General features: G+C 40.3%; 2 protein-coding genes across 5 annotated transcripts; both read left to right on the top strand.

Annotated features, from left to right (window-relative positions):
• Positions 1 to 392: 392 nt before the first annotated feature.
• Positions 393 to 5259, top strand: LOC140874518 (uncharacterized). The gene is made up of 4 exons (XM_073277814.1): positions 393 to 948; positions 1045 to 1763; positions 1885 to 4186; positions 4736 to 5259. The coding sequence occupies exons 1-4, from the start codon at positions 393 to 395 to the stop codon at positions 5257 to 5259; spliced, it is 4101 nt and encodes a 1366-aa protein (XP_073133915.1).
• Positions 5260 to 6127: 868 nt separating this feature from the next.
• Positions 6128 to 7629, top strand: LOC140876073 (uncharacterized). Of its 4 annotated transcripts, none has more exons than XM_073279929.1 (6): positions 6128 to 6259; positions 6350 to 6426; positions 6501 to 6578; positions 6674 to 6804; positions 6878 to 6979; positions 7085 to 7629. In XM_073279929.1, exons 4-6 carry the CDS (start codon positions 6802 to 6804, stop codon positions 7481 to 7483), a joined length of 504 nt encoding a protein of 167 aa, XP_073136030.1. In that variant the 5' UTR covers positions 6128 to 6259; positions 6350 to 6426; positions 6501 to 6578; positions 6674 to 6801; the 3' UTR covers positions 7484 to 7629. The 4 variants fall into 4 exon arrangements, with proteins under 4 accessions (XP_073136030.1, XP_073136027.1, XP_073136026.1 ...); XM_073279926.1 differs by having other exon boundaries at positions 6663 to 6804; XM_073279925.1 differs by having other exon boundaries at positions 6657 to 6804.
• The last annotated feature ends 18198 nt before the right edge of the window (positions 7630 to 25827 follow it).

Below are 25827 nucleotides of genomic sequence, written 5' to 3'. Positions count from 1 at the left end.
AAATCAAAATCTCTAGTAAAGGAGAAAAGATGATTACATTAAAACATGAAGAGTTGAATTTTCTGACTGGACGTGTAGGCCACTGTTTAGTGGCGCGAGTTTTATCCTCACGAGCAGTGAACAAGGAAATTTTCCGGGAGAATATCCCTCGTATCATGCAATTGACGAAGAAGGTCGAGATTGAGTTCGTTGGAGATAACACATTTGTTCTTGATTTCACTTCTCAGATGGATCGATGACGGGTATTGAATGATGGCCCATGGAACTTTTTCCAAGATATGATTGTCATCAAAGAACCGAAAGGTTTGGATGAGCCTCGTTCCTTAAATTTTGATACGGTATCCTTTTGGATTCAATGCCATAATGTTCCTATTGCCCTCTCGACTAAATCTATGCTTGAGAGGATTGGAGCAATAATCGGTACGGTAGAAGAGATTGATGATGGTGAATCTGGATCGCTTTTAGGACAGTACACCCGACTTAAGGTGAGAATTGATATCACAAAGCCTTTGCAAAAGTTTGTGCGTATTGGGGTGGAAAATGGAGAGGATGTCATTATTCTGCTAACTTATGAGCGGCTTCCCGACTTTTGCAATCAGTGTGGAATTATTGGGCATTCCTTTCGTAATTGTGGGAAAGAGACTGAGACAAAAGGTTCTATGGAATTTGGCCAATGGATGAGGGCTCAAGCTCACGGTTCTAAGGGAAAGTTTAAATCTCCAAAAAAAACAACCCCTAAACCTGTGAGTTCGGCTTTGGTGGTTTGTGATGCTAAACTCAAAGGTGATGATGGGGCAAGAGAGAGTCCGCCACATCAAAATCATGTCGCAGTGCATGAGCATGAGGAAGATTTGGAGCTGTCTAATATAGCAGAAAATATGCAAATGGAAGCTACTTCGGGAGAGCACAAATCCCAGGTTGGAAATGATGCAGTAACGTTAGATGGAGGTGAAATATTTCTTCAAGAAAAGAAGAGTCCGAAGAATTGGAAACGTCGAGCTCGAGGTGCTCACCCGATAAGTTGATCTGTATGGGGCAAAAAAGGGAAGCTTCGGATGCTCTTGATGCAATGTACAGTGAGAGCAAAAGATTGGGTAAGAAGCAGATGGTGGAAGAATCGAATCATATCTCTTTTACGGCGGTGGTTGCCCAGCAACCCCGCCGATCTCAATGAGTTGAATGTTCGGGGGCTTGGGAACCAACGAGCATTCCGCGAATTGAAGAGGCTCATCGCCGATAAGCAGCCCTCTCTCTTATTTTTATGCGAAACCCGTAAGAGAGATATTAATAATCAACAGTGGTCATCCTTGTTGGGTTTCAAAGGATGTTTTTCGGTTAGTAGTATGGGCCATAGTGGTGGATTATGTCTTTGTTGGAAGGATCCTTTGGAAGTGTCCATCAAATCTTACTCGCTGGGACATATTGATTGTATAGTTCGGCATGATGATAAAATTTGGAGATTCACAGGTTTTTATGGAAATCCAGAAACTCGACATCGGCATTTATCTTGGTCTCTTCTCAAGAGGTTGGCTAATATGCATGAGTTTAATGGATTTCCTTTGCTCATTGGAGGCGATTTCAATGAAATATGCTACGAAAGTGAAAAGTTGGGAGGAAATAGGCGCCCGACAAGTCAAATGGAGGAATTTAGGAATGTCCTTGACATCTGTAATCTACAGAGCCTCCACTGTAGTGGTGATCTTTTTACGTGGGCAAACAGACAGCAAAACGAGGCACTCATTTTTGAACGTTTAGACAGATTCGTGAGCTCTTTTTCTTGGCGTTTGTTGTACCCTATTGCAAAGTGCTCAAGTCTAGATTATCATCACTCGGATCATCGTCCTCTTTTGTTAAATCTTGGCCCATGTGACCTGTGATATCCAGAATTGGTCTCGTCAGAGAAAATACCGATTCGAGGCTTTCTGGGCTCGGGATGTTGAGTGTGAGGCAGTAATAGCTGATGCATGGGATAATACTCTGTTGGAAGATCATGGTTTATTGGGAAAGATTCGGTACTGCTCCTTGATGCTTCATCAATGGTCTCGTCAGGGATTTCATGCAATACCAAAGAAACTGAAATCAAAACGGGAGCAGCTTTCGAGACTTAGAATGTCTGATGTCTGGAATGTGGAGAAGGAACAGGTACATGAACTTGAAACCGAGGTGGAACAGCTTTGCTCCCAGGAAGAATTATATTGGCGTCAGAGAAGTAGGGTGGATTGGCTATCTATGGGTGATAAAAATACTAAATTTTTCCATCGAAGACCATCTCTGAGGAAAATGCAGAACCATATCAATGGGCTGATTTCACATCAGGGGGATTTTATTCAGGATCTGGGAGGTATGTCGAATATTATCACTGATTATTTTGATGCTCTTTTTACCTCTACTGCTCCGTCTTCAGATGTTATGTCTCCTGTGCTTAATTGTATCGATCCTTCAATTACCAATGATATGAATTTTGTGTTGTGTGCGCCGTTTACTGCCCTGGACATCAAAATAGCGTTATTTGATATGAGTCCAGATAAGTCCCCTGGGCCCGATGGCATGTCGACGTTATTCTATCAAAAATATTGGCATATTATTGGGGTAGACGTTACAAAAGCAGCTTTAGCAATTCTTAATGATGGAGCACCGATGGATGATTGGAATAAAACTGTTATTACACTTATCCCAAAAGTGCCTAATCCTCTGATGGTGAAGGAATTCCGCCCTATTAGTCTTTGTAATGTGTGTTACAAAATTATTGCCCGAGCGTTGACAAATAGATTGAGGCCGATGATGAAGTATGTGATAGATGATTGTCAGAGTGATTTTGTTCCAGGAAGATTGATCTCGGACAATATTATTCTAGGCTTCGAAGCGGTTCATTGGATGCGAAGTAGGAAGAAAGGGAAATATGGGTATGCTGCTCTGAAATTGGATATGAGCAAAGCGTATGACCGGGTGGAGTGGAATTTTCTTGAAGCATTTATGTTAAAATTGGGATTCAACGAAAGTTGGGTGGGAAAGGTGATGAGTTGTATTTCTAGTGTCAGTTATTCCTTTAAGGTGAATCAGCATGAGCTGGGAAATCTGATACCTGGAAGAGGTATCCGCCAGGGCGATCCACTTTCTCCATATTTGTTTGCCCTCTGTGCTCAGGGTCTTTCGGCAATGTTATCCTCATTTGAGTCCCAAGGTTGCTTCAAAGGGGTTCGTATTGCTTCTTCCTGTCCGTCATTATCTCATTTATTCTTTGCAGAGGACAGTTTAATCTTTTTTAAGGCTGAAATGGAAGATTGCCAGAGTATAGCCGAGTGCCTTAAGAATTATGAACGGGCATCGGGGAAGGTGATCAATTTCGAGAAATCTGCCCTATCTTTTACTCCAAATACTGTGCCAGCCATGGTGAACAGGATCAAATCTGAACTTACTATTCCGGTTGTACAAGGTCATGAGATATATCTAGGCCTCCCTACTTTTTCACTCCGCAGCAAAAAGGTCCAATTTAGTTATTTAGTGGAGAGAATCCTCGGCAGAATTCGTGGTTGGGGAAGTAAATTCTTTTCAGTCGGAGGGAAGGAAACTTTGATCAAATCTGTGCTTCAGGCTATCCCTACATATGCAATGTCGTGTTTTCGTATCCCTAAGGGAATTTGTGAAGAGATTGAGAAGGCGTGTGCAAATTTCTGGTGGGGTTTGGAGAATGGTAAGAAACAGATGCACTGGAAAACTTGGGATTTCTTATGTAAGCCAAAATGTGAAGGGGGTCTGGCCTTCCAAAAAATGGAGATATTTAATAAAGCACTTCTGGCCAAACAAATCTGGGGTATTATCCAGAACCCTTCGTCCCTTGTAGCGCGAGTGCTAAAGGCCCGCTATTTTCGACATGTGGATATTATGAACGCGGGCGTTGGTAACAACCCCTCCTTCATATGGAGGTCCCTAATCTGGAGTAGGGGCTTACTTGAAGAAGGTATATATTGGCGTATTGGTGATGGATCTTCTGTGAATATTTTTCAAGATAAATGGATCCCTTCGAGAGGTGCCACAATTGACCCTTGGATGGTTAATCTTCTAGAAGACTCTAAAGTGAGCGATCTCATTGCCAACCATCAATGGAACGAGAATTTGATTCGAAGTATCAGTGTACCATATATAGTTTCCGACATTCTCTCCATCCCGCTTTCAAATACTATGTCTGGTAACACTCTCTATTGGAAATATGAACCAAAATAACACTACTCGATGAAAAGTGGCTACAAGATAGGAATTGGCGCTGCGATCCCCCATGAGAATCAGTCAGATAGATCGGCCCTAAAAAACTGGTGGAAGTTTATTTGGTCACTCTCAATACCTCCGAAGATTCGGGTGTTTTGGTGGAGGGTTTTCCATAACATTATTCCCACTGGACAGAATCTTAGATCACATCACGTTCCAGTTTCGGGACGGTGCCCTTTTTGTAATTACTTTGAAGACTCTACATGTCATGCACTGTTTTCCTGTCCGGGTGTGAAGAGATTTTGGAAGTATAATGACATCTGGGCTGCCTTAAAACACTGTATGTCCTATGTCACAAGAGATGTTTGTATGCGCTTGATGAGTATAGGGGATCGTCATCAGGTGGAGGCCTTTATTTGCAACGCTTGGTTGATATGGAGTGAGCGTTTCCATGTACTTCATAGCAGTGGGAATGGTGTCCTACCGTCTTCGAATATTAATGGTCCTGCTTTTTTGCAAGATTATTAATCAGCCTTGAAAGAACTTTCTATCATAGTCCCGAGGGAGGATTCGGCTTCGCCTGCACACTGGCTCGTCCCACCTATCGGGCAATTGCGTCTAGATACTGATGAAAGTTTTGATGCTTCAAGAAATTGTTGTGGTATTGGTTGTGTGGTAAGGAATCATCTAGGACAACCTCTGGTGGCCTTTGGAAAAACTGTCCCGATCCCAGAATCAGTGGTCCTTGGGGAATTAATGGCAATCCGAGAAGGTTTAAAATTGATACGAGACAAAGACTTTCATCAAGTGATTATTTTTTCAGACTCACTACTGGCAGTACAAGCAGTCACAGCGCCACAAAGTGATTTGTGTTATACAGGATCATGTGCTCAAGATATTAAAACTTTGATATCTCAGTTAGAGATCGTCTCTTTATTTCATGTTAGGAGATCAGCCAATGTTGTGGCTCACTCCTTAGCTAAATTTTCTATTTCTTCCCCTGCACCTTTTTGTTGGGTGTCTGGGTCTTCTCGAGATGGCTGGTTAATCTTGTAATGAGTGACTCTTAATTCTCATTTATAAGATTTTCTTTCCTCAAAAAAAAAAAAAAAGTTAATTATGATATTTAATTCAAGTATGTTGTGGATTATGGATTTTTAAGAAAAGTTTATTCATTATTGCGTAGACAGGACCATGGACGAACGAGGTAAAAGTTTTTTATCGAAATTTATGTCTAATATTTTTAAGGGTCTTAAATAATTATTTTAAGACTTATTTTAAATAAAATTATGAGTTTTATATATATGAATATTTAAAAGCCCGTTTTTTACCCAATTAAGCTATTTTATGGGCTTTTAAGGGACTTTCAAAAGCAAGCTATTATATATTACAAAAATTAAGAGTTTTTAATCTGATTATTTAATGGGCTTAAAAGTTTAAACTCTATTTAATTTTAAAATACTAGCCCGTTGACCGGCTAAATCAGTTTGATAAAAATCTATTGGCAAGCGCACCAGGTCAAGTAATAGTAAATTGGACTGAGAGCCCAAGTATCGATCTCACAGCGACTGCAGTCAATTCTCAAGAATTAATTATTTAGCTTAATCTAGACAAAATCATAAAAGAAATTTGATTTAAATAAAATAAGAATTTATAATAAAACTTCTTAAGAAATAAGAATTAAAATAGTTAAAAAGAAGATTTAATTAAAATGAGACAACCAAGACACACGTAAGTCACCACAAGAAAAAATGTGTTTAATGACAGAAAATTTAATTTTTGTCGCTAATTTACGACTGAAATAAAATATTTGTCACCAAGAATATTTAGTGACGGGAATATTTTTATGTTGTCGTTGAACAACGACAGATAATTAATATACGTCATTATTTAGCGACAAAATATTAATTTCCGTCGTTCAATGAAAATATTAACCTAATTTGCAATTCCCACTCTTTCTTCGCGCCTTTGTTTTCTACGCTGCTTTCCGTAGAATGAGGAATTCATTCTCTCCTTCCACCTCGTGTTAACATCTTGCTCTTCTCAGCTCTCTCAGGTATGTTTACATAACTCTCGTGTGTCCTTTCCACTTTGAATTTACAAAAATTTGGTTTGAAAGAAATAAAAAATTACCCCCAAATTCTAGGGCTATCATCACCGCAGAATCCACGCTGGCTTGGAAGCACCATCTATTGTCTCTCCTTCCACCTTGCAAATAGACCGGTAATTACAAGTTTTTTTTTTTTAGTTTACATATTCATTCATTTGAACAGATCAATTTTTCCTTAAAAATTCAGGTTCTTCACTGCCACCCACACAGGTCACTGCCGAGAAGCCCGACCATCCTCCGTCTACCCCTGCATTCGTTACTTAAGGTTTTTATTTTTTGCTCTAAGAATTCATAGAATTTCGTTTAGATATAAATGATTTTTTCTGAAAAAAAGTGTAACAAGTGGAAGGATATCTGGAGGTCCTCTGAGTGGCAGAATAAGTCTGAAAAAGCCAAAAAAAAAATAGAAATACAGAGCCGGAAGGGCGGGGACTGGAGTGGTTAAACACATTGGAGGTTCTCGTTGCTTTATCGAGCATCCCAATAAAATGGTAAGTTTAAATTTATTTCATAATATATCAGTAAATAATACACAAAAATTTCTAACCATCTTTAATTTTTAAGCGCGAGGAGTTGGGTCGTGATGCAAGTGCTTATGAGTTATTCAAAAAATTGCATCAGAAAAAAGATGGAACGTGGGTCGATGCTAGATCTAAGACTGTCGATGTGAGTCTTATAAATATAGTAAAGTTTGTTGAATTTTGCATTTTATCTACGATTGATGTAATTGTTGTAAATCGATCAACCTTTCTTTGTTATATTCTATTCTAGGACGAGATGAATGCTCGATTTCTTGAAGCATCGCAACCTAATGATGATGATAGTGGGTCCGTACAAATCCCAAGCATAGAGGATCAAAATGAAATGTATATATTGGCTGTTGAGGTGAAAAAGAAACGATTGTACGGTCTTGGTTCGCAAGCTGAAGTGTTGTATCCTGAAGCTATGTCGGGGCATGCTACACGCACACGTACTAACTCATCTATGGATGTGGCTGCCGCTAAAGCTGAAGCTGCCGCTGCGACTTCTAGAGTTGAGGAACTTACAAAGGAGTTGACTACTTTGCAGCAGCAGGTTCGTTATTTGATGGAGCATGCACTTATTGATCCTCAATCTGCCCCTTTTTCGAGTGCTCGTCATGACGATGATGATGATGTCACGCAGCCATAGTTCTCTTAGATATGTAGGTGATAGACTTTTTTTTTTAAAGTACTTAAGTTACTTTGGGTGCCACGGCCGGTATTGTTTTCATGTTTTTGTCAATGAATAATCATCTACTTTGGAATGTGGCCACAATATATTGTAAGTAAGAATGGTTCCCGTCTAGATAATTTTGTAGCTACAAATATTATGGAATCTCTGTTAGATTGGGTTGGCTGGGAAATGTGGAGGAAAGGGGAGGTGGGGTTTGGGGGGGGGGGGGGGGGGTTTAAGTTCTGCAGTTAGAGACGAAAATAACTTACTTTTCGTCGCCAATTTAGTGACAACAATTATGTTTTCGTCGACAATAACTTCATTTTCGTCGCCCATTTAGTGACGGATATGAATAATTTTGTCGTTAAATTCAGCGACAAATTATTAGATTGCGTCGCAAAAGTAGTGACAGATTACTTGTTCTGTCATTAAGTTTAGCGTCACAAAAGAATCCATCCTAAGAATGTTTAGCGACCTATGACAAATCAGTGTAAGTGTCACAATCCAGCACTCTTTCATCCCAACAATCCCAAACAAAAACATGAACTCTCTTGAGATAAATTACATACCGCCAGATTTTGCACCCGGTATTTTTTATAAGCCCAAAAAATTATCCACAAACTTAGCTATAACTAAGATAGGATTCGAATTTCAATCCCCTCGTCTATAGCCCGGATGGAGCATCAATTCCATTTAACCCGCAAACTTAGCTATTAAACAAAGATTAGGATTTCAATCATTCTTCATGCCCGGATGAAATTGTTATTTTAAAATTTCAAAATTATTAACCCCATGGAATCCGCTTACTTAGTCAAGAACAAGAGATTCGGATTTCAATTTCTGCTCGTAACCCGGATGAAGTTAACTTAATTTTTTCAACAAAAAGTTTTTTTTTTTAAATTTTTTTTAAAGGTACGCCCAAGATCACACATGCAATGTATAACAATTATCAAGAATCCAAAGCACTATCATGAACAACAAACACCTATTGTCATGCAATTTCTTACTTAGAGGATCCATCTTTGATGAGCCTTTGTAAATATCAGGATTTGGGTGGATTGCTGATTACCTTCGTAGGAAGTTAGCAGTGAAATATTTTTTTCCGTTGCAGAAAAGAGATCCCTTCCCCCCCACTTTAGAGAGTATTGATAAATTTATTTACAACGTGATAAACAAATCGGGTTTAAACTGGGATCGTGTGATCTATTCCCAAAAGAATCTCGTATTAGTGGTTGTAGAGAGGTGAGCGAGAAAGAAAGCACTTTCAAAGAAGCAAGGGACGAGAGGGTATCAAAGATCGCGGCGATTGAGCAATACAAAAACAAGTAAAGATAGAGAGCCCGGATGGGACTTTAAATAAACCAACGGCCCTCATTAGCTCTTTGTTTATTTCAAATTTTTGAAAAGAGCAATCCATCAAATTGGCTACTTACCTTTCACACTCACCGAGCTAGTTTCAAAGTAGGTTGAGAAAGAGTTAGTTGGATGACTTCGAAAGTCATGATGATATTACTGAGGAACGTCTTTATCAGAATATTTTTGAACAAACACGAACTTCATCAATTACTTCGCTACACTACACCAGTCTAACATGCGTGCTTAAGATGATTTACGATTCAACCAACAACTTCTCATGTTCAATCAAAATCAAAATCAAAATTTTCTAAATTTTTTTTTTCGACAACTCTATCATCATCGGCCAACAGTCATCAATCTACTTGTATCCACAACACAAACAACAACACATTGATAGGCATGATTACGAACTATATGCAAAGAACTAAACCATATGAATGCAAAACACAATGATAAACGAAACAAAACTAAATAACACTCCCCATACTTATCCAAAGCATTGCCCTCAATGCTTCATAAACAATGAACAAAATGCATAACAAACACACAAATTCAAGACGAACAAAAACAAAATGAAAAAGACAATAACACTCCCCTGGTTTTCGATTCATCCTTTCCTTCTTGAAAGTATCAGCTGGGACAACAACAGCAGACTGTGTATATCCGCAGGCTCGGCAAACTGGAATGGGAAAGAAGTAAAAATTAAATAAAAAAACAAAAACCACAAATAAAATAAAAAACAAGGGAAAGAACACTGGATTGCCTCCCAGTCAGCGCTAAATTTATAGTCTAATGCCCGACTATGCAGTAGCAACCATCAAAGAGCGGCTACCGCCCATAGTAAGAATTATACTGAAACGACCCTAACTACTCGCTACAAGACTATAATTAAAATAAAGGAAAATTACGGATTTTTAAAAATTTTGCCATGACCTATTTGTAAAACAAATAAGCCATCAAGACTCAAACAACAATTTAAATAAGGAAAGAAAATTGACTTCAAAACTTAAGTGCGTTAAACATAAACATGCAATCCTAGCAACCACCTCCCGGTTACAGCATAAAGTAAACTAAAGCATTTAAAATTAATTCCAACGATAATCATAAACTTGCAAAAGCGGAAAACGTACTTCAAAACATAAGCTGTAGCACAGGGAATGCACATCCTGGCTATAAATACTACAAGATCTCAAATAATACTTCATTATTACAAATTCGATAACTGTGCGAAAAAACATAAACTAAAAGGAAGCAACGGTCACTGGGCCTTGCACTACCGATGACCTCATCCCAGTAGATCACGCCCCTCCGTCTCCTCCACAAAATCCTCACCTGCAAACATTCAAGCATAGTGAGTCTAAAGACTCAACAAGCATAACTAGGATAATAACAAGGGTTTAAAATACGTGATGCAAAAACTCAACTTAAACTGTAATATGCATGAAACTATAAAGATATAGAAATCATGCATTAATGAACTCACACTATGATAAACTTTAACTTTCATAACATTCAACTTAGACTCATGCATAACTGAAAGACTGACATCAATGCAAAACGAGTCAACTAAAATTGTGAAACTTTAACTTTTAAACTTTTCTTTACTTTTTCCTCTTAGAAATCCGATCCCTGATTTGTGACCCTCTGTTTCGATCATGATCATGGCTGCAGTGCACTATGCCGGCAAGACGACGAGATTTCTCCCGACGAACTAAACCCCTCTATGGCAAGGAGACCGAGATGCCTCCCGATCCCACATTGCCCCTCTGTGGCAAGGGTAAACAAGATGTCTCTTGCTCCTTGCCTAACCTCTATAACCTCTTGGTGAGTAGACCGAGGCATCCCCCGGCCTAGCAACACCCCTCTTGTCACAAACAGATCACTTCATTCAAAAATATTTGCTTTCTTTTCCCTTTTCATTTATAAAGACTCAACTCATACATTAAATGGCATGCAAACAAGTAAACTTCCTTTTTCTTTATTAAACTCAAGAACACGTCAAATGCACACGAATAAGCAATCTTTAAGACATGAGACTCGACTCGAAAATGTGAGTTTAAGGTGGATGAGTGGCTGCCCCTAAGTCCAAAGAAGACAACTTACCCAACAAAATCCTCAAACTTGACTTAACTCGAGCAAGTAAACCGAAAAGCCCTTAACTTTGTCATGCCTTATCCAAAACCCGTCCCGCTTGAACCGACACTCAACAAACACTCCAAATCATCCCAAGGAATAGGTGGTATCATCAAAAGATCAAAAGAGCAAATTTACAAAACACAAAAATCGGACAGCCCCTATTCAAAGGAAAAATCTGCACTTGCACCCAATTTTGAAAAATCCATAACTCACTCAATTCTTATCCGAATCGAGCCCATTTTATATCGACGCGACCACAACGTCATGAACTTTACCATGGAATAGCCTAACCCTGCCCAGACCTCAGCCACGACCCTGCCCTGCCCCGTGAACAGTGCTGCCCTGCACACTCACACACCTCCAATTCCAACAATTCAAACACTTAGCCCACTTTCCTCAACTTATCTCCACTCCAAACACCCAAACACCTCAAATAACCTCTCTTAGGACTTTTCCCAAACACTTGGGCTACACTCAATCCACACTTTCACAACACATATCAAGAACATCAAGAATTAACCATCAAAACTCCAAAATGTTGAACAATCAATCAAGACCAATGCAAGACCATTAAATACTTCAACATCAATTAAATTTCAGCCCCTACACATGCAAAATTTCGAAATTTAGGTCCTTATACATTCTGAAAATTCAAATTTTGGCAAGAACATCCATATAAATCCATGTCATTGCACATATACTCAACATTAAATCACATAAACTCAACCTCATAACACATTTAGCAAAATCAGCCCCTTAAATGCCCAAATTCGAAACCCTAACATCACAACATCATGCATTTTCGAAATTATTGCAAGAAGTCTTAAGGGTGGGGGTAGATATTGCTTGAATGTTAGCCCAAAGAAATAGTTACACTTGCCTTCACCAATCTACCAACAAATTTCGAACAAGAAGAGGAGATGAGAGTGGAACTTCAACCAAACACCAAGCTAAGCACCTAGGGGAGCTTCTCCGGTGGCTGGGACGGCGGCAGGCGGCGGCGGACGGCGGCTGGAGGGGTTGGACGGCTTCTTCAAGGGAGAGGGGAGAAGTGGGCGGCTAGGGCTAGGGTTTGGGAGTTAGGGTTTGTGTTTTGATTTTTTTTTAATTGAAATGTTTTAATGATAGTGTAAATTAAAAGTGTAGTGTATTGTGTGTAGTGTTTTAAAATTTTACTTGTACTAGCAAAAGTACTACTTGTACTATTAAAACTTTTTACCTCAAACTTTTTGCTATTTTCAAACTTCTAAATTTAAAATTTCAACTCACAACATTTTGATTGAAATTCCACTAACCCGGATTTAATAAAATCCTATTTTATGGGAAATTTATGAAATAACCCAAGAAAATGATAAAATTGCTTTTTGACCCCTAAAAGTTCAAAATTTGCATTTTTGGCCAAAACCCCCCTTTTACCTCTAACTTAAAATCTTAAAATTAAAAATCTTGAAAATAAACCACCGAAGCCCACCGTCGTCGCCTGCCTGGATAAAAATTACTAACTAAACAGTTCAAGGCATTTAATTCAAATAAGTCAAGCAAGACTAACTTTAACTGAAACTTAAACAATTAACTTCAAGAAATTTAAAATATAAATACTGAAAATAATTTTAGGCATGATTTTCAAATTTTAGAAGTTCTTGGTGCTACAATTCCTCCCTCCCTAATAAGAAATTTCGTCCTCGAAATTAAAACTTACCAAAAAGCTTCGGATATCGAACTCTGATATCCACTTCTGCTTCCCAAGTGGCCTCTTCATCCGAATGGTTCTGCCATCTCACCTTGATCATTGGAATCGACTTGTTACGGAGTCTTCTCTCCTGTCTATCCAAAATCCGGATGGGCTTCTCCTCATAGGTCAAGTGAGGAGATAGCTGAAGCGGTTCCGAACTAAGCACATGGGATGGGTTCGAGATGTACTTCCTCAATATCGACACATGGAAGACATTATGGATCTTATCAAGGTTAGGCGGCAAGGCCACTCTATAAGCCAGTACCCCTACCCTATCCAAAATTTCGAAGGGCCCTATGAACCTCGGTGCCAACTTCCCTTTCTTTCCAAACCTCATCACACCCTTCATGGGTGCAATACGGATAAAAACATGATCACCCACCGAGAACTCCAAGTCTCTCCTCCGGTGATCAGCATAGCTCTTCTGCCTACTCTGGGCAGTCCTCATCCTATCACGGATCTTAGCCACTACCTCGGTGGTCAACTGAACAATCTCCGGACCAAAGTCTGATCTCTCACCTATCTCATCCCACAACACTGGAGATCTACACTTCCTCCCATATAGTTCCTCGTAGGGAGCCATGCCAATAGTGGACTGAAAACTGTTATTATACGCGAATTCCACTAGTGGTAGTCTCGACTCCCAACTACCTTGAAAATCAATAGCACATGCCCTCAAAAGATCCTCCAAAATCTGAATCACCCTCTCTGACTGGCCATCAGTCTGCGGGTGAAAGGCGGTGCTAAAAAGTAGCTTCGTACCCATAGCAGAATGAAGACTCTTCCAAAAAGACGAAGTAAACCGTGGATCTCTATCAGACACTATGGAGACTGGAATACCATGTAGTCTGACTATCTCCCGGATATAAAACTCCGCGAACTGAGTCATCGTGAAATTCATCTTCACCGGTAAAAAGTGAGCCGACTTAGTGAGACGGTCTACAATCACCCAAATGGCATTCGAACCTCTCAATGTCTTCGGCAATCCCACGACAAAATCCATGGAGATATTCTCCCACTTCCACTCCGGAATAGGGAGAGGCTTAAGCAAACCGGCGGGTCTCTGATGCTCCGCCTTAACCTGCTGGCATGTCAGGCATTCTGACACGAATCGGGCAATGTCACTTTTCATGCCTGGCCACCAATAAAGCTGCTGAAGATCCCGATACATCTTCGTACTACCAGGGTGGATTGAGTACGGCGATGTATGTGCCTCTGCCATGATAGTAACTCGCAGAGAATCACCTGCGGGAACCCAAAATCTACCTCTGTACCTCACAATCCCATCTACCACAACATACAAACCGCTGCCTTTCTCCTCATCTCTCTGTCTCCACTTCCTGATCTGCTCATCAACTAACTGCGCTGCACGGATACGATCAAAAAGTGTAGTCTGCACACTAAGGGAAGACAAACGGGGAGCTCTACCACTCGCATAAAACTCAAGACCATACCTCTGAATCTCAACCTGCAACGGTCTAGACACTGACAAGGAGGTAATCACTGCAGTCTTCCTACTCAAAGCATCTGCAACCACATTAGCTTTACCAGGGTGGTAGCTAATATTGCAGTCATAGTCCTTCACCAACTCTAACCACCTACGCTGCCTCATATTCAACTCCTTCTGGGTGAAGAAGTACTTGAGGCTTTTGTGGTCTGTGAAGATCTGACTCTTCTCTCCGTAAAGATAGTGTCTCCAAATCTTAAGAGCAAACACTACCGCTGCCAACTCTAAGTCATGAGTAGGGTAGTTCTTCTCGTGCTCCTTCAATTGCCTAGAAGCATAGGCAATAACTCTGTCTCGCTGCATCAGAACTGCTCCTAATCCCAACTTGGAAGCATCAGTATACACCACAAAATCACCTTGCCCGGATGGCATGGTCAACACTGGCGCTGTCGTAAGAGCTTCCTTCAAAGTATCAAAGCTCCTTTGACACTCGGCACTCCAAACAAACTTGGCGTTCTTCTTAGTCAACGCTGTCATAGGCACAGCAATGGAGGAAAAACCCTTGATAAATTTTCGGTAATAACCGGCTAATCCAAGAAAACTGCGAATCTCAGACGCGCTCCTCGGTATAGACCACTCCTTCACTGCTTGAACCTTTGAAGGGTCTACTTCCACACCGCTCTTAGAAATAATATGACCCAAGAAAGCAACTTTCTCCAACCAGAATTCACACTTATCAAACTTGGCCAACAACTTGTGCTCTCGAAGCACCTCAAGAACGGTCCTCAAATGCTGTTCATGCTCCACTCTATCCTTCGAATAAATGAGGATGTCATCGATGAAAACAATGACAAAGCGGTCCAAGTAAGGCTGAAACACGCGGTTCATAAGATCCATGAAAACCGCGGGCGCATTCGTCATCCCAAACGGCATCACAAGGAACTCGTAATGACCGTAACGAGTCCTAAAAGCTGTCTTCGCCACATCTGACTCCTTCACCTTCAACTGGTGATAACCTGAACGAAGATCAATCTTCGAAAAGATGGATGCACCTTGCAATTGATCGAAGAGGTCCTCGATCCTAGGTAATGGGTACTTGTTCTTCACAGTCACTCCGTTCAAACCTCGGTAGTCTATGCACAATCTTAGACTACCGTCCTTCTTCTTAACGAAGAGAACTGGTGCGCCCCATGGGGAGAAACTAGGGCGTATGAATCCCTTGTCAAGCAACTCTTGAATCTGCTCTTTTAACTCCTTCATTTCGGTAGGAGCCAATCTGTACGGTGCCTTGGAGATAGGCACAGTACCGGGAATCAAATCTATAGAGAACTCCACTTCTCTATCGGGCGGAATTCCCACAACATCGCTAGGGAACACATCCTCAAGCTCCCTGACGATAGCCACATCAGAAATAACTGGTCGCTCTGGCAGCTCTGTTAAAGATAAACTGGCTAGAAATGACTCGCACCCACTAAGTACAGGCCTCTGAGCTTGCAAAGTAGAAATGACTCGAGTCTTCCTCAAGCTCTTAGCAGCCTCAAACCAAAACGGTTCCTCGCCCTCAGGCCTGACTAGTACTGACCTCTGCTGAAAATCTATCATCACCGCATTCTTCGTCATCCAATCCATCCCAAGAATTAGGTCAAACTCTGGCAAAGGTAGCACTATGAGGTCTGCTACCACTGACTGACCCTGCAAAAGCAATACAAGGTCTCTCACCAAGCTCCTGGTGGATAGCTCTTCCCCTGAGGGGATAGTAACTGAGAATCCAACCTCCAATTCCTCGCTCTGAATGCCCCTCTCAAGGGCAAAAGACTCCGATATAAAGGAATGGGTAGCCCATGAGTCTAATAAGGCCCTCGTGGCTACGCCTTCCACAACAATCCTACCTGCATAGCAGTAGTTACAACGACGAAAGGTTGAAGTTAAAACCACGAGTTCTACTTAGGCTCATTCTAATTCAACAATTCCCAAACAAGATACTATTCATGCTAAAAGTCAAAGGTCCTAAGGCATGCAACAAGTTACTAGAGTAAAACCTCAAACAAGCAAAGATTTAGAGTCGCATGCATCAAAAAATCTTTAACTGCTCTAACCCAAAAGTTAAGATATTACCTGTGAGAAGAGTAGTGTCTGGGTCGGCCTGCTCGGCCTCCATCACGAACACTCTGCCCTGCACGGGCCTCCTCAGCTCTGGACAATGGGTAGACATATGTCCTGGCTTCTTGCACTTGAAGCAAACTCCAGCATCCTTCAAACACTTCCCAAAATGCGGACGATGGCAAAACTGACAAATAGGCTTCTCCCCAGCCTTGGGAGGAACCTGTCTCTGGGCCTGACGCCCCTGCGGTGCCTGCTGTCCCTGCTGTCTCGGGGGCCCATGATACGGCTTCTTGCCGTGCTGCTGCTGCTGAGAGTGGCCCTGATGAGGGAAGGTCCTCTTGCCATGCGCCTCCGCGCTAATATCTCTCAGCGTCTGCTCGGACCTCAAGGCACGCCTCAGTGCTGAAGCATAATCAGATGGCTCAGCCATCAGCACATCCCTACGGATGGTAGGTCGAAGCCCTACAAGAAAGTGCTCCAGCTTCTCTTTCTCATCATCTCCAATCAACGGCACGAAATGGCAGCCTCTCTCAAACTTCACCACGAACTGGGCTACCGACAGATCACCCTGCCTCAAGCTCATAAACTCCGTCTTCAAACGGGCTCTCACATCAGCAGTAAAGTACTTCTCAAAGAACAACTTCTTGAACTCAGCCCAAGGTAGAGTAGCTGGGTTCACAATCTTCTCCATACCCTCCCACCAGAGGGCGGCATCATCCTGGAGGAGAAACACAGCACATCTCACTCTATCTGGATCTCCCATCTGCATATAGCGAAAGATCACCTCAAGGGATCGGATCCAACCCTCCGCTATCAACGGATCAGTGGTGCCAGCGAAGTCCTTCGGATTCATCTTCCGAAACTGCTCATAAGTAGTCTCCGATCTAGCAACAGGAGCATCCACATGACGCTCGAGGATACGGGCCAATCCTGCTAGCACCTGCCCTCCTATATCCACCTGCAGCGCCGGTGGAGGCGGTGGAGGCATAACTGCACGCGGATCATGACGACGAGCCATCTAAACGCATTGAGAAAATCCAACATTCAAATTTCATGCCTTAGAAAATATTTTTACTTCAAATTTAAACTTCTCAATAACTCAAGAAACTAATACATCAAAACTTAAACAGATAGAGAAATTAAACTTAAATCTTACAGACTTTGAGGCGAGATCCCCTGAGTTTCAGCAACCGGCAGTAGGCTCAGCCCAAACCAAGACCGTGCTCCGATACCAACTGAAACGACCCTAACTACTCGCTACTAGACTATAATTAAAATAAAGGAAAATTACGGATTTTTAAAAATTTTGCCATGACCTATTTGTAAAACAAATAAGCCATCAAGACTCAAACAGCAATTTAAATAAGGAAAGAAAATTGACTTCAAAACTTAAGTGCGTTAAACATAAACATGCAATCCTAGTAACCACCTCCCGGTTACAGCATAAAGTAAACTAAAGCATTTAAAATTAATTCCAACGATAATCATAAACTTGCAAAAGCGGAAAACGTACTTCAAAACATAAGCTGTAGCACAGGGAATGCACATCCTGGCTATAAATACTACAAGATCTCAAATAATACTTCATTATTACAAATTCGATAACTGTGCGAAAAAACATAAACTAAAAGGAAGCAACGGTCACTGGGCCTTGCACTACCGATGGCCTCATCCCAGTAGATCACGCCCCTCCGTCTCCTCCACAAAATCCTCACCTGCAAACATTCAAGCATAGTGAGTCTAAAGACTCAACAAGCATAACTAGGATAATAACAAGGGTTTAAAATACGTGATGCAAAAACTCAACTTAAACTGTAATATGCATGAAACTAGAAAGATATAGAAATCATGCATTAATGAACTCACACTATGATAAACTTTAACTTTCATAACATTCAACTTAGACTCATGCATAACTGAAAGACTGACATCAATGCAAAACGAGTCAACTAAAATTGTGAAACTTTAACTTTTAAACTTTTCTTTACTTTTTCCTCTTAGAAATCCGATCCCTGATTTGTGACCCTCTGTTTCGATCATGATCATGGCTGCAGTGCACTATGCCGGCAAGACGACGAGATTTCTCCCGACGAACTTAACCCCTCTATGGCAAGGAGACCGAGATGCCTCCCGATCCCACATTGCCCCTCTGTGGCAAGGGTAAACAAGATGTCTCTTGCTCCTTGCCTAACCTCTATAACCTCTTGGTGAGTAGACCGAGGCATCCCCCGGCCTAGCAACACCCCTCTTGTCACAAACAGATCACTTCATTCAAAAATATTTGCTTTCTTTTCCCTTTTCATTTATAAAGACTCAACTCATACATTAAATGGCATGCAAACAAGTAAACTTCCTTTTTCTTTATTAAACTCAAGAACACGTCAAATGCACACGAATAAGCAATCTTTAAGACATGAGACTCGACTCGAAAATGTGAGTTTAAGGTGGATGAGTGGCTGCCCCTAAGTCCAAAGAAGACAACTTACCCAACAAAATCCTCAAACTTGACTTAACTCGAGCAAGTAAACCGAAAAGCCCTTAACTTTGTCATGCCTTATCCAAAACCCGTCCCGCTTGAACCGACACTCAACAAACACTCCAAATCATCCCAAGGAATAGGTGGTATCATCAAAAGATCAAAAGAGCAAATTTACAAAACACAAAAATCGGACAGCCCCTATTTAAAGGAAAAATCTGCACTTGCACCCAATTTTGAAAAATCCATAACTCACTCAATTCTTATCCGAATTGAGCCCATTTTATATCGACGCGATCACAACGTCATGAACTTTACCATGGAATAGCCTAACCCTGCCCAGACCTCAGCCACGACCCTGCCCTGCCCCGTGAACAGTTCTGCCCTGCACACTCACACACCTCCAATTCCAACAATTCAAACACTTAGCCCACTTTCCTCAACTTATCTCCACACCAAACACCCAAACACCTCAAATAACCTCTCTTAGGACTTTTCCCAAACACTTGGGCTACACTCAATCCACACTTTCACAACACATATCAAGAACATCAAGAATTAACCATCAAAACTCCAAAATGTTGAACAATCAATCAAGACCAATGCAAGACCATTAAATACTTCAACATCAATTAAATTTCAGCCCCTAGACATGCAAAATTTCGAAATTTAGGTCCTTATACATTCTGAAAATTCGAATTTTGGCAAGAACATCCATATAAATCCATGTCATTGCACATATACTCAACATTAAATCACATAAACTCAACCCCATAACACATTTAGCAAAATCAGCCCCTTAAATGCCCAAATTCGAAACCCTAACATCAAAACATCATACATTTTCGAAATTATTGTAAGAAGTCTTAAGGGTGGGGGTAGATATTGCTTGAATGTTAGCCCAAAGAAATAGTTACACTTGCCTTCACCAATCTACCAACAAATTTCGAACAAGAAGAGGAGATGAGAGTGGAACTTCAACCAAACACCAAGCTAAGCACCTAGGGGAGCTTCTCCGGTGGCTGGGACGGCGGCAGGCGGTGGCGGACGGCGGCTGGAGGGGTTGGACGGCTTCTTCAAGGGAGAGGGGAGAAGTGGGCGGCTAGGGCTAGGGTTTGGGAGTTAGGGTTTGTGTTTTGATTTTTTTTTAATTGAAATGTTTTAATGATAGTGTAAATTAAAAGTGTAGTGTATTGTGTGTAGTGTTTTAAAATTTTACTTGTACTAGCAAAAGTACTACTTGTACTATTAAAACTTTTTACCTCAAACTTTTTGCTATTTTCAAACTTTTAAATTTAAAATTTCAACTCACAACATTTTGATTGAAATTCCACTAACCCGGATTTAATAAAATCCTATTTTATGGGAAATTTAGGAAATAACCCAAGAAAATGATAAAATTGCTTTTTGACCCCTAAAAGTTCAAAATTTGCATTTTTGGCCAAAACCCCCCTTTTACCTCTAACTTAAAATCTTAAAATTAAAAATCTTGAAAATAAACCACCGAAGCCCACCGTCGTCGCCTGCCTGGATAAAAATTACTAACTAAACAGTTCAAGGCATTTAATTCAAATAAGTCAAGCAAGGCTAACTTTAACTGAAACTTAAACAATTAACTTCAAGAAATTTAAAATATAAATACTGAAAATAATTTTAGGCATGATTTTCAAATTTTAGAAGTTCTTGGTGCTACATATACGACTCTACGTATGGGTCTTGATTGTGTACGCCCTCAAGCTTGGTGTGATATATGCATGGGAAGCTTTTCGGTCCAACAACACTCGGCATGAACTTTTTCTTTTGTAAGGAGACTTCGAATCTAGGCTGAAGCTCATAGAGAATGAAATATGTTGGAGGTGACGTCAATGGCAAGAAGGAATCTTCTAACGGTTTACATGGAACGACCATTGACGAGGTAAAATCTGTAGCCTTGTATGTGTCTTCCTCCTCCAATTTCACTGTTGGCTCATCATCACAAGATGATTCCTCAATTGATAGTTCTTCTTGATCTGGCTCAATTTCTTCATTCTCTTGGCAGATTTCAGAAATAGGTTCTCTAAGAAGGGCAATCTGTTCATCCAAAATACTCAAAGGTTTGATGCGGCTTCCGAAGAACTGATTTATCTCTGTCTATTGTCGCACAATGTTCTCCAACTGAGCCACATAATCCTCAGAACGCCCTATACACTCTTCTTTATGCTCAGGTGGTTGGTTCGCAAAATTTTTAGAGTTGATATTTGGAGGATATTGGTGACTCTAACCCTGCAGTGAAGGATCACAATGTCAATGGTAGTCGAAATCTGCCATATCATTTAACAAGTGCATCGCACTGTTTTCATCTCTGTTTAACAAGTGACTTCCAGTTGCAAAAGCTCCATCATCTACCCAACATCTTGTTATCTCATCCAAACCACCATAAAAAATCTGAGATAGGGTGTAGCTCGAAAACTGATGACATCAAAAATTGTTCGCCAATTCATTGAATCTCCCCCAAACAACATAGAATGACTCTGAGTATTGTTGGTCAAATCTTGTGAATACCCGTTGATGATCCATCTCCAAGTACCTCACAAGCCAAAAAAAAAAATAAAATTAATAAATAAATAACAATAAAAAAATTGTCTAGTCACACACAAATAATCTATCTTAATATTAACTAAACAGTCCCCAGCAACGGCGCCAAAAACTTGACAGGATAAATCGGTTTGATAAAAATCTACTGGCAATCGCACCAGGTCAAGTAATAGTAAAGTGGACTGAGAGTCCAAGTATGGATCCCACAGGAACTGCAGTCAATTCTCAAGAATTAATTATTTAGCTTAATCTAGACAAAATCATAAAAGAAATTTAATTTAAATAAAATAAAAATTTATAATAAAAACTGCTTAAGAAATAAGAATTAAAATAGTTAAAAATAAGATTTAATTAAAACGAGACAACCAAGACACAAGTAGGTACCGAACAAATTATGTAACATGTAGTCGATTCAGGACTCAGATTTAATCTTAGATAACAGGAATTCTCCTATCTTGTTCAAAGATCTATTTCTAGAACAATCAAACCTATTCACATATTGACGGATTAATATTTCATAATTCTAATCAAATTTGAATGCATTGAATATTTATGAAAATTCAGTTTACACCCAAACCGCACACTGAAACCGAATTCTATTTCTAGTCGGTTTTACAATATTTTGATTATCAAAGTGATCAAAATCAATACCTCCTCTGTCGACATGGAATCGATTAACATGCAAGCAAACATTTGATCAAACTATTCACAAGACAAATATAAATCTAACAATCAATAAAATAAAATCAACTCTGAAAAATCCCAAACAAGCATCCAAGTTTTCTACATGAATTTGTTCGGCTCAATCACGCCGTCTTGGTTGAAAATAAACTACTCAATAATTAAAAACAATAATTAAAAAATAAAAAAAAGAAGAAAAGAAAATATAAATCTTCTCTCCCAAGCCTTGTAGACTCCTCCTCTGTGTTGTGCACGTTCTGGAACTGCAGAACCCTCAAAAATATGTTATATCTTCTATATATATGGTCCGGAATGCCTACCAATTAATTTTCTTCCAATACAAGGACTTTTCACATAAATCTGACGCCGAAACATGCGTGCGCAAAACAAAAAAAACATAATTCTGAACCAGCAACTCGCGCGCGCACGAGCTCAATTCTCTCGCGCGCGCAACACAAAATTTCTGCTGCGATTGACGATTTTGAAAAAATTATATCTCGAGATCTATCTGTCGGATCCAGCTGAAATTTGGACAGCAGCTTCAAAACATCTTGAACTTCATTCTGAACGGTAAAGATCGGATTTGGATCTTTCTAATATTAAATTTGAGTTTTTGAACAAAGCTACTCCGTAATTCACTCTTCAACAATTCATTTTCCTACAAAATTAACCCGACGAGTGAAATAAACAAGCATGCACTAAAACACATAAAAACACATAAAAAAATATGAAAGCACACAAAATAGACATAAACCTATCACAAAATAATGCACACAAAATGCACTTATCACTCGTTATATTACACAAACAAATAACTTAAGTTGGCTTCCATTCTCTCTATTCACGTTTATTTTCACCCTAGCCTCCAAAAACTGATTCTTCCGCCTCTACACCATCAAACACACATATCTCACGTTAACCTTGAAGAATGTTTAAAGATTCGACGCCCCGTTCGTCCCGGACAATGATCTACGCGATGGTATAGTATTTTCGAGCATTTTAAATGCAAAGGCATGTTTCAATCCATTCTTTCACACCGTTTAAATCCTATATACGTTATTTTATGATCAAAAGATTATTTGATGAGTTTTATGTGGTTTAGAACAAGAAACTTATGAAGTTCATGCATGTTTTCACGTTTTCATGATGAATGATCAACTTTCCTTCACGTTTTTGCCATGGCTGATGGATGGAGCTGCTCCAGGGTGTTCATGGGTCAAGGTAGGGTCCTTCGGGGTCTAATGTATAGGTTGGTTCAATCGTTTAGATCAATGAAGACGAGGGCCGATCAGGTTAAGCAGAACAAGAGCAGAAATCGCAGACTAGGGTTTCATGGAAGAGTGGTTCGTTCTCCTCCTATAGTGCACGGTTTGGGCTCAGGTTGCTCAGGTTAGGACCGCTTAGATGTTGGCTAAGTCTGGGAGGCGGGGCTTTGGCCAAGGGTGGCCGGAGCAGACGGCGCAAAGGGAAGTTCAGCAGCTGCTACAGCTGTACGCGAGAAAGGGCAAGAGTTTCTGGAAGACAGCTTTGATCGAGCCCTACAGGGGATATTTTATACAGCAGGATTTGATATAGCTGTATAATGTTTACTTTCTAGTTGTTTCGATATGGTTGTATCACTACTGATAAATAAGCTTGAAACTTTTGTACTAAGCTGATATATAAATTATGGGTTATGTTTCCGCACGTTTTTCTCTGATTAGTATTATTGTTTTTATTAAGCGTAATGCATGTTATTAGTTTCCAGTTAGTAGGTGATTCAATGCAGGGTCACTACAGGAAGTGTAGTGACCCTTACCCGGATCACCTACTAAACAGAACTTAGGCATGCAATTAACTTAATTAAACAGAAATCAGAATTCAACTGCGGAAACCATAACATTTATACAATCCCAAGAAAAGGAATCTGTAAATATCCAAAATAATATACAACCAAATCGAATAGCTGTATAAACCCAAAACAACAGAATAAAAACCTAAACGAAGCTCCAGCTGATCAACCACTGCCTAGCCCCTCTTTGATCCACCCGCCTCGTCCAATCGCAAACCTGTCCCAAGGAATAGGGTGTCTTGAAACACAGAGTACGAGACGTAAGAATAAAGCGCTCAGCACGAGAGTATGAGTATACATGCATGAAAAGTGAATTCCCTATAAACTCAAGGTCAAGGATCAGATAACAGAAACAGACCGGGCCCTGGTATGTAGCACGCTGTTCCATCGCTTCAGAAGGTGGCTCCCATACCAAAATACCAGTGGATATGCCGGATCCAAATCGATGGAAGTTCAACCACTAACAGGATAGGGTAAAACCCTACTATAGACATCTCGAACGAGATAGCTCAATATGCAAATGTATGCAGCATAAATCAATGACATATAAATCATGCAGTCACATAATACATGCATACTCAGTCAGAATATCTCGAAAAATACTTTCGTACCTCAATGACTAGGCAAGTGCTATCAGCCCTAGGTCCACGCCTATAATCCGCGCTACACTGCCAAATGATACTACTATCATTATAGCGCTCTAAAAGCCTTAACTAAGCTAAAGCATACTTCTAAATATTTTTAGGAAGCGAAAGCTATACCTTCGTCCGTCGTTAGCCCTTTGCTGTCGATTGCCTCAAAACTAGGCCACAGCTCTGCTACGACACCTGGATCGCTATGTAAAGTGGAACTTGGATACTACCTTTATATGTAGTGATCCATCTGGTAATTCCGAAGTCCGATTAAGTCCGGTAATTGGTTAATTACTAACCCTTAATCATGTTTAACATATTATTATCCTAAAATAGAATCTGGGTTATTACATTCTCCCCACCTTTAGATATTTCGTCCGCGAAATAAAATCTAAAGACAATTCAAGATAACAATATGATACATCAAACCATGTTTTATTACAACAACGGTAATTATATTTTTACATGGTAATCAAAAGTATAAATCAAACAACTCAGGATATTCCGCTCGCATACGACTCTCGGTTTCCCAAGTTGCTTCTTCAACGCCTCGACGTTGCCACTGCACCATCACAAGTGGTATAATCTTGTTTCGAAAAACTTTAACCTTCCTGTCTAGGATACGGAGTGGTCGTTCAACATACGACAGATCTGGCCCTAGCTGGACATCAGTATGCTGGATAATATGAGATTCATCAGCTATGTGCTGTCGAAGTAACGACACATGGAAAACATCATGTATACTGGAAAGATATGGCGGTAACGCCAAACGATAAGCAACATCTCCAATATTCTCCAGCATCTGGAAAGACCCAATGAAACTAGGTGAAAACTTGCCTTTCATACCGAATCTAATCACCTTCCTGAAAGGTGATACTCGCAAAAACACATATTCACCAGGCTCAAACTGAAGTGGCCTGCAATGAATATTAGCATAACTGGCTTGCCGATCGCGAGCAGCTTTGATCCTTCGATTGATCAAATATACCTTGTCTACAATATGCTGCACCAACTCAGGACCCTCGACTTTTCGTTATCCTATCTCATCCCAGAATAACGGAGTACGACACCGTCGACCATACAATGCCTCGAAAGGTGCCATATCAATACTACGATGATAACTGTTATTGTAGGCAAATTCGATTAAAGGTAACTGATCCTGCCAAGATAAACCAAAAGTCCATGACAGAAGAACGTAGCATATCCTCCAACGTACGAATCATCCGTTCTGACTGTCCGTCAGTCTCTGGATGATATGCAGTACTTAAACTCAGAGTGGTACCCTACTCTTGCTGAAAACTACCCCAAAAACGTGAGGTAAATCGCGGGTCTCTATCACTAACTATGCTCAC

The sequence above is a fragment of the Henckelia pumila genome, chromosome 1 (genome assembly GCF_033568475.1).
Source record: "Henckelia pumila isolate YLH828 chromosome 1, ASM3356847v2, whole genome shotgun sequence".
NCBI classification, from domain to species: Eukaryota; Viridiplantae; Streptophyta; class Magnoliopsida; order Lamiales; family Gesneriaceae; genus Henckelia; species Henckelia pumila.
Note: the sequence above shows the minus strand (reverse complement) of the source record. Positions and strands in the feature narration are given on the sequence as shown.

Bases quoted from the DNA above. Each gene is read 5' to 3' on its own strand.
- LOC140874518 (XM_073277814.1), top strand. From the start codon at position 393: ATGCTTGAGAGGATTGGAGCAATAATCGGTACGGTAGAAGAGATTGAT. The intron at 1,764-1,884 runs GTGAGCTCTTTT...TGTGATATCCAG, and splicing joins TTGAACGTTTAGACAGATTC to AATTGGTCTCGTCAGAGAAA. The intron at 4,187-4,735 runs GTAACACTCTCT...ATTATTAATCAG, and splicing joins GCTTTCAAATACTATGTCTG to CCTTGAAAGAACTTTCTATC.
- LOC140876073 (XM_073279929.1), top strand. The intron at 6,980-7,084 runs GTGAGTCTTATA...ATTCTATTCTAG, and splicing joins CTAGATCTAAGACTGTCGAT to GACGAGATGAATGCTCGATT.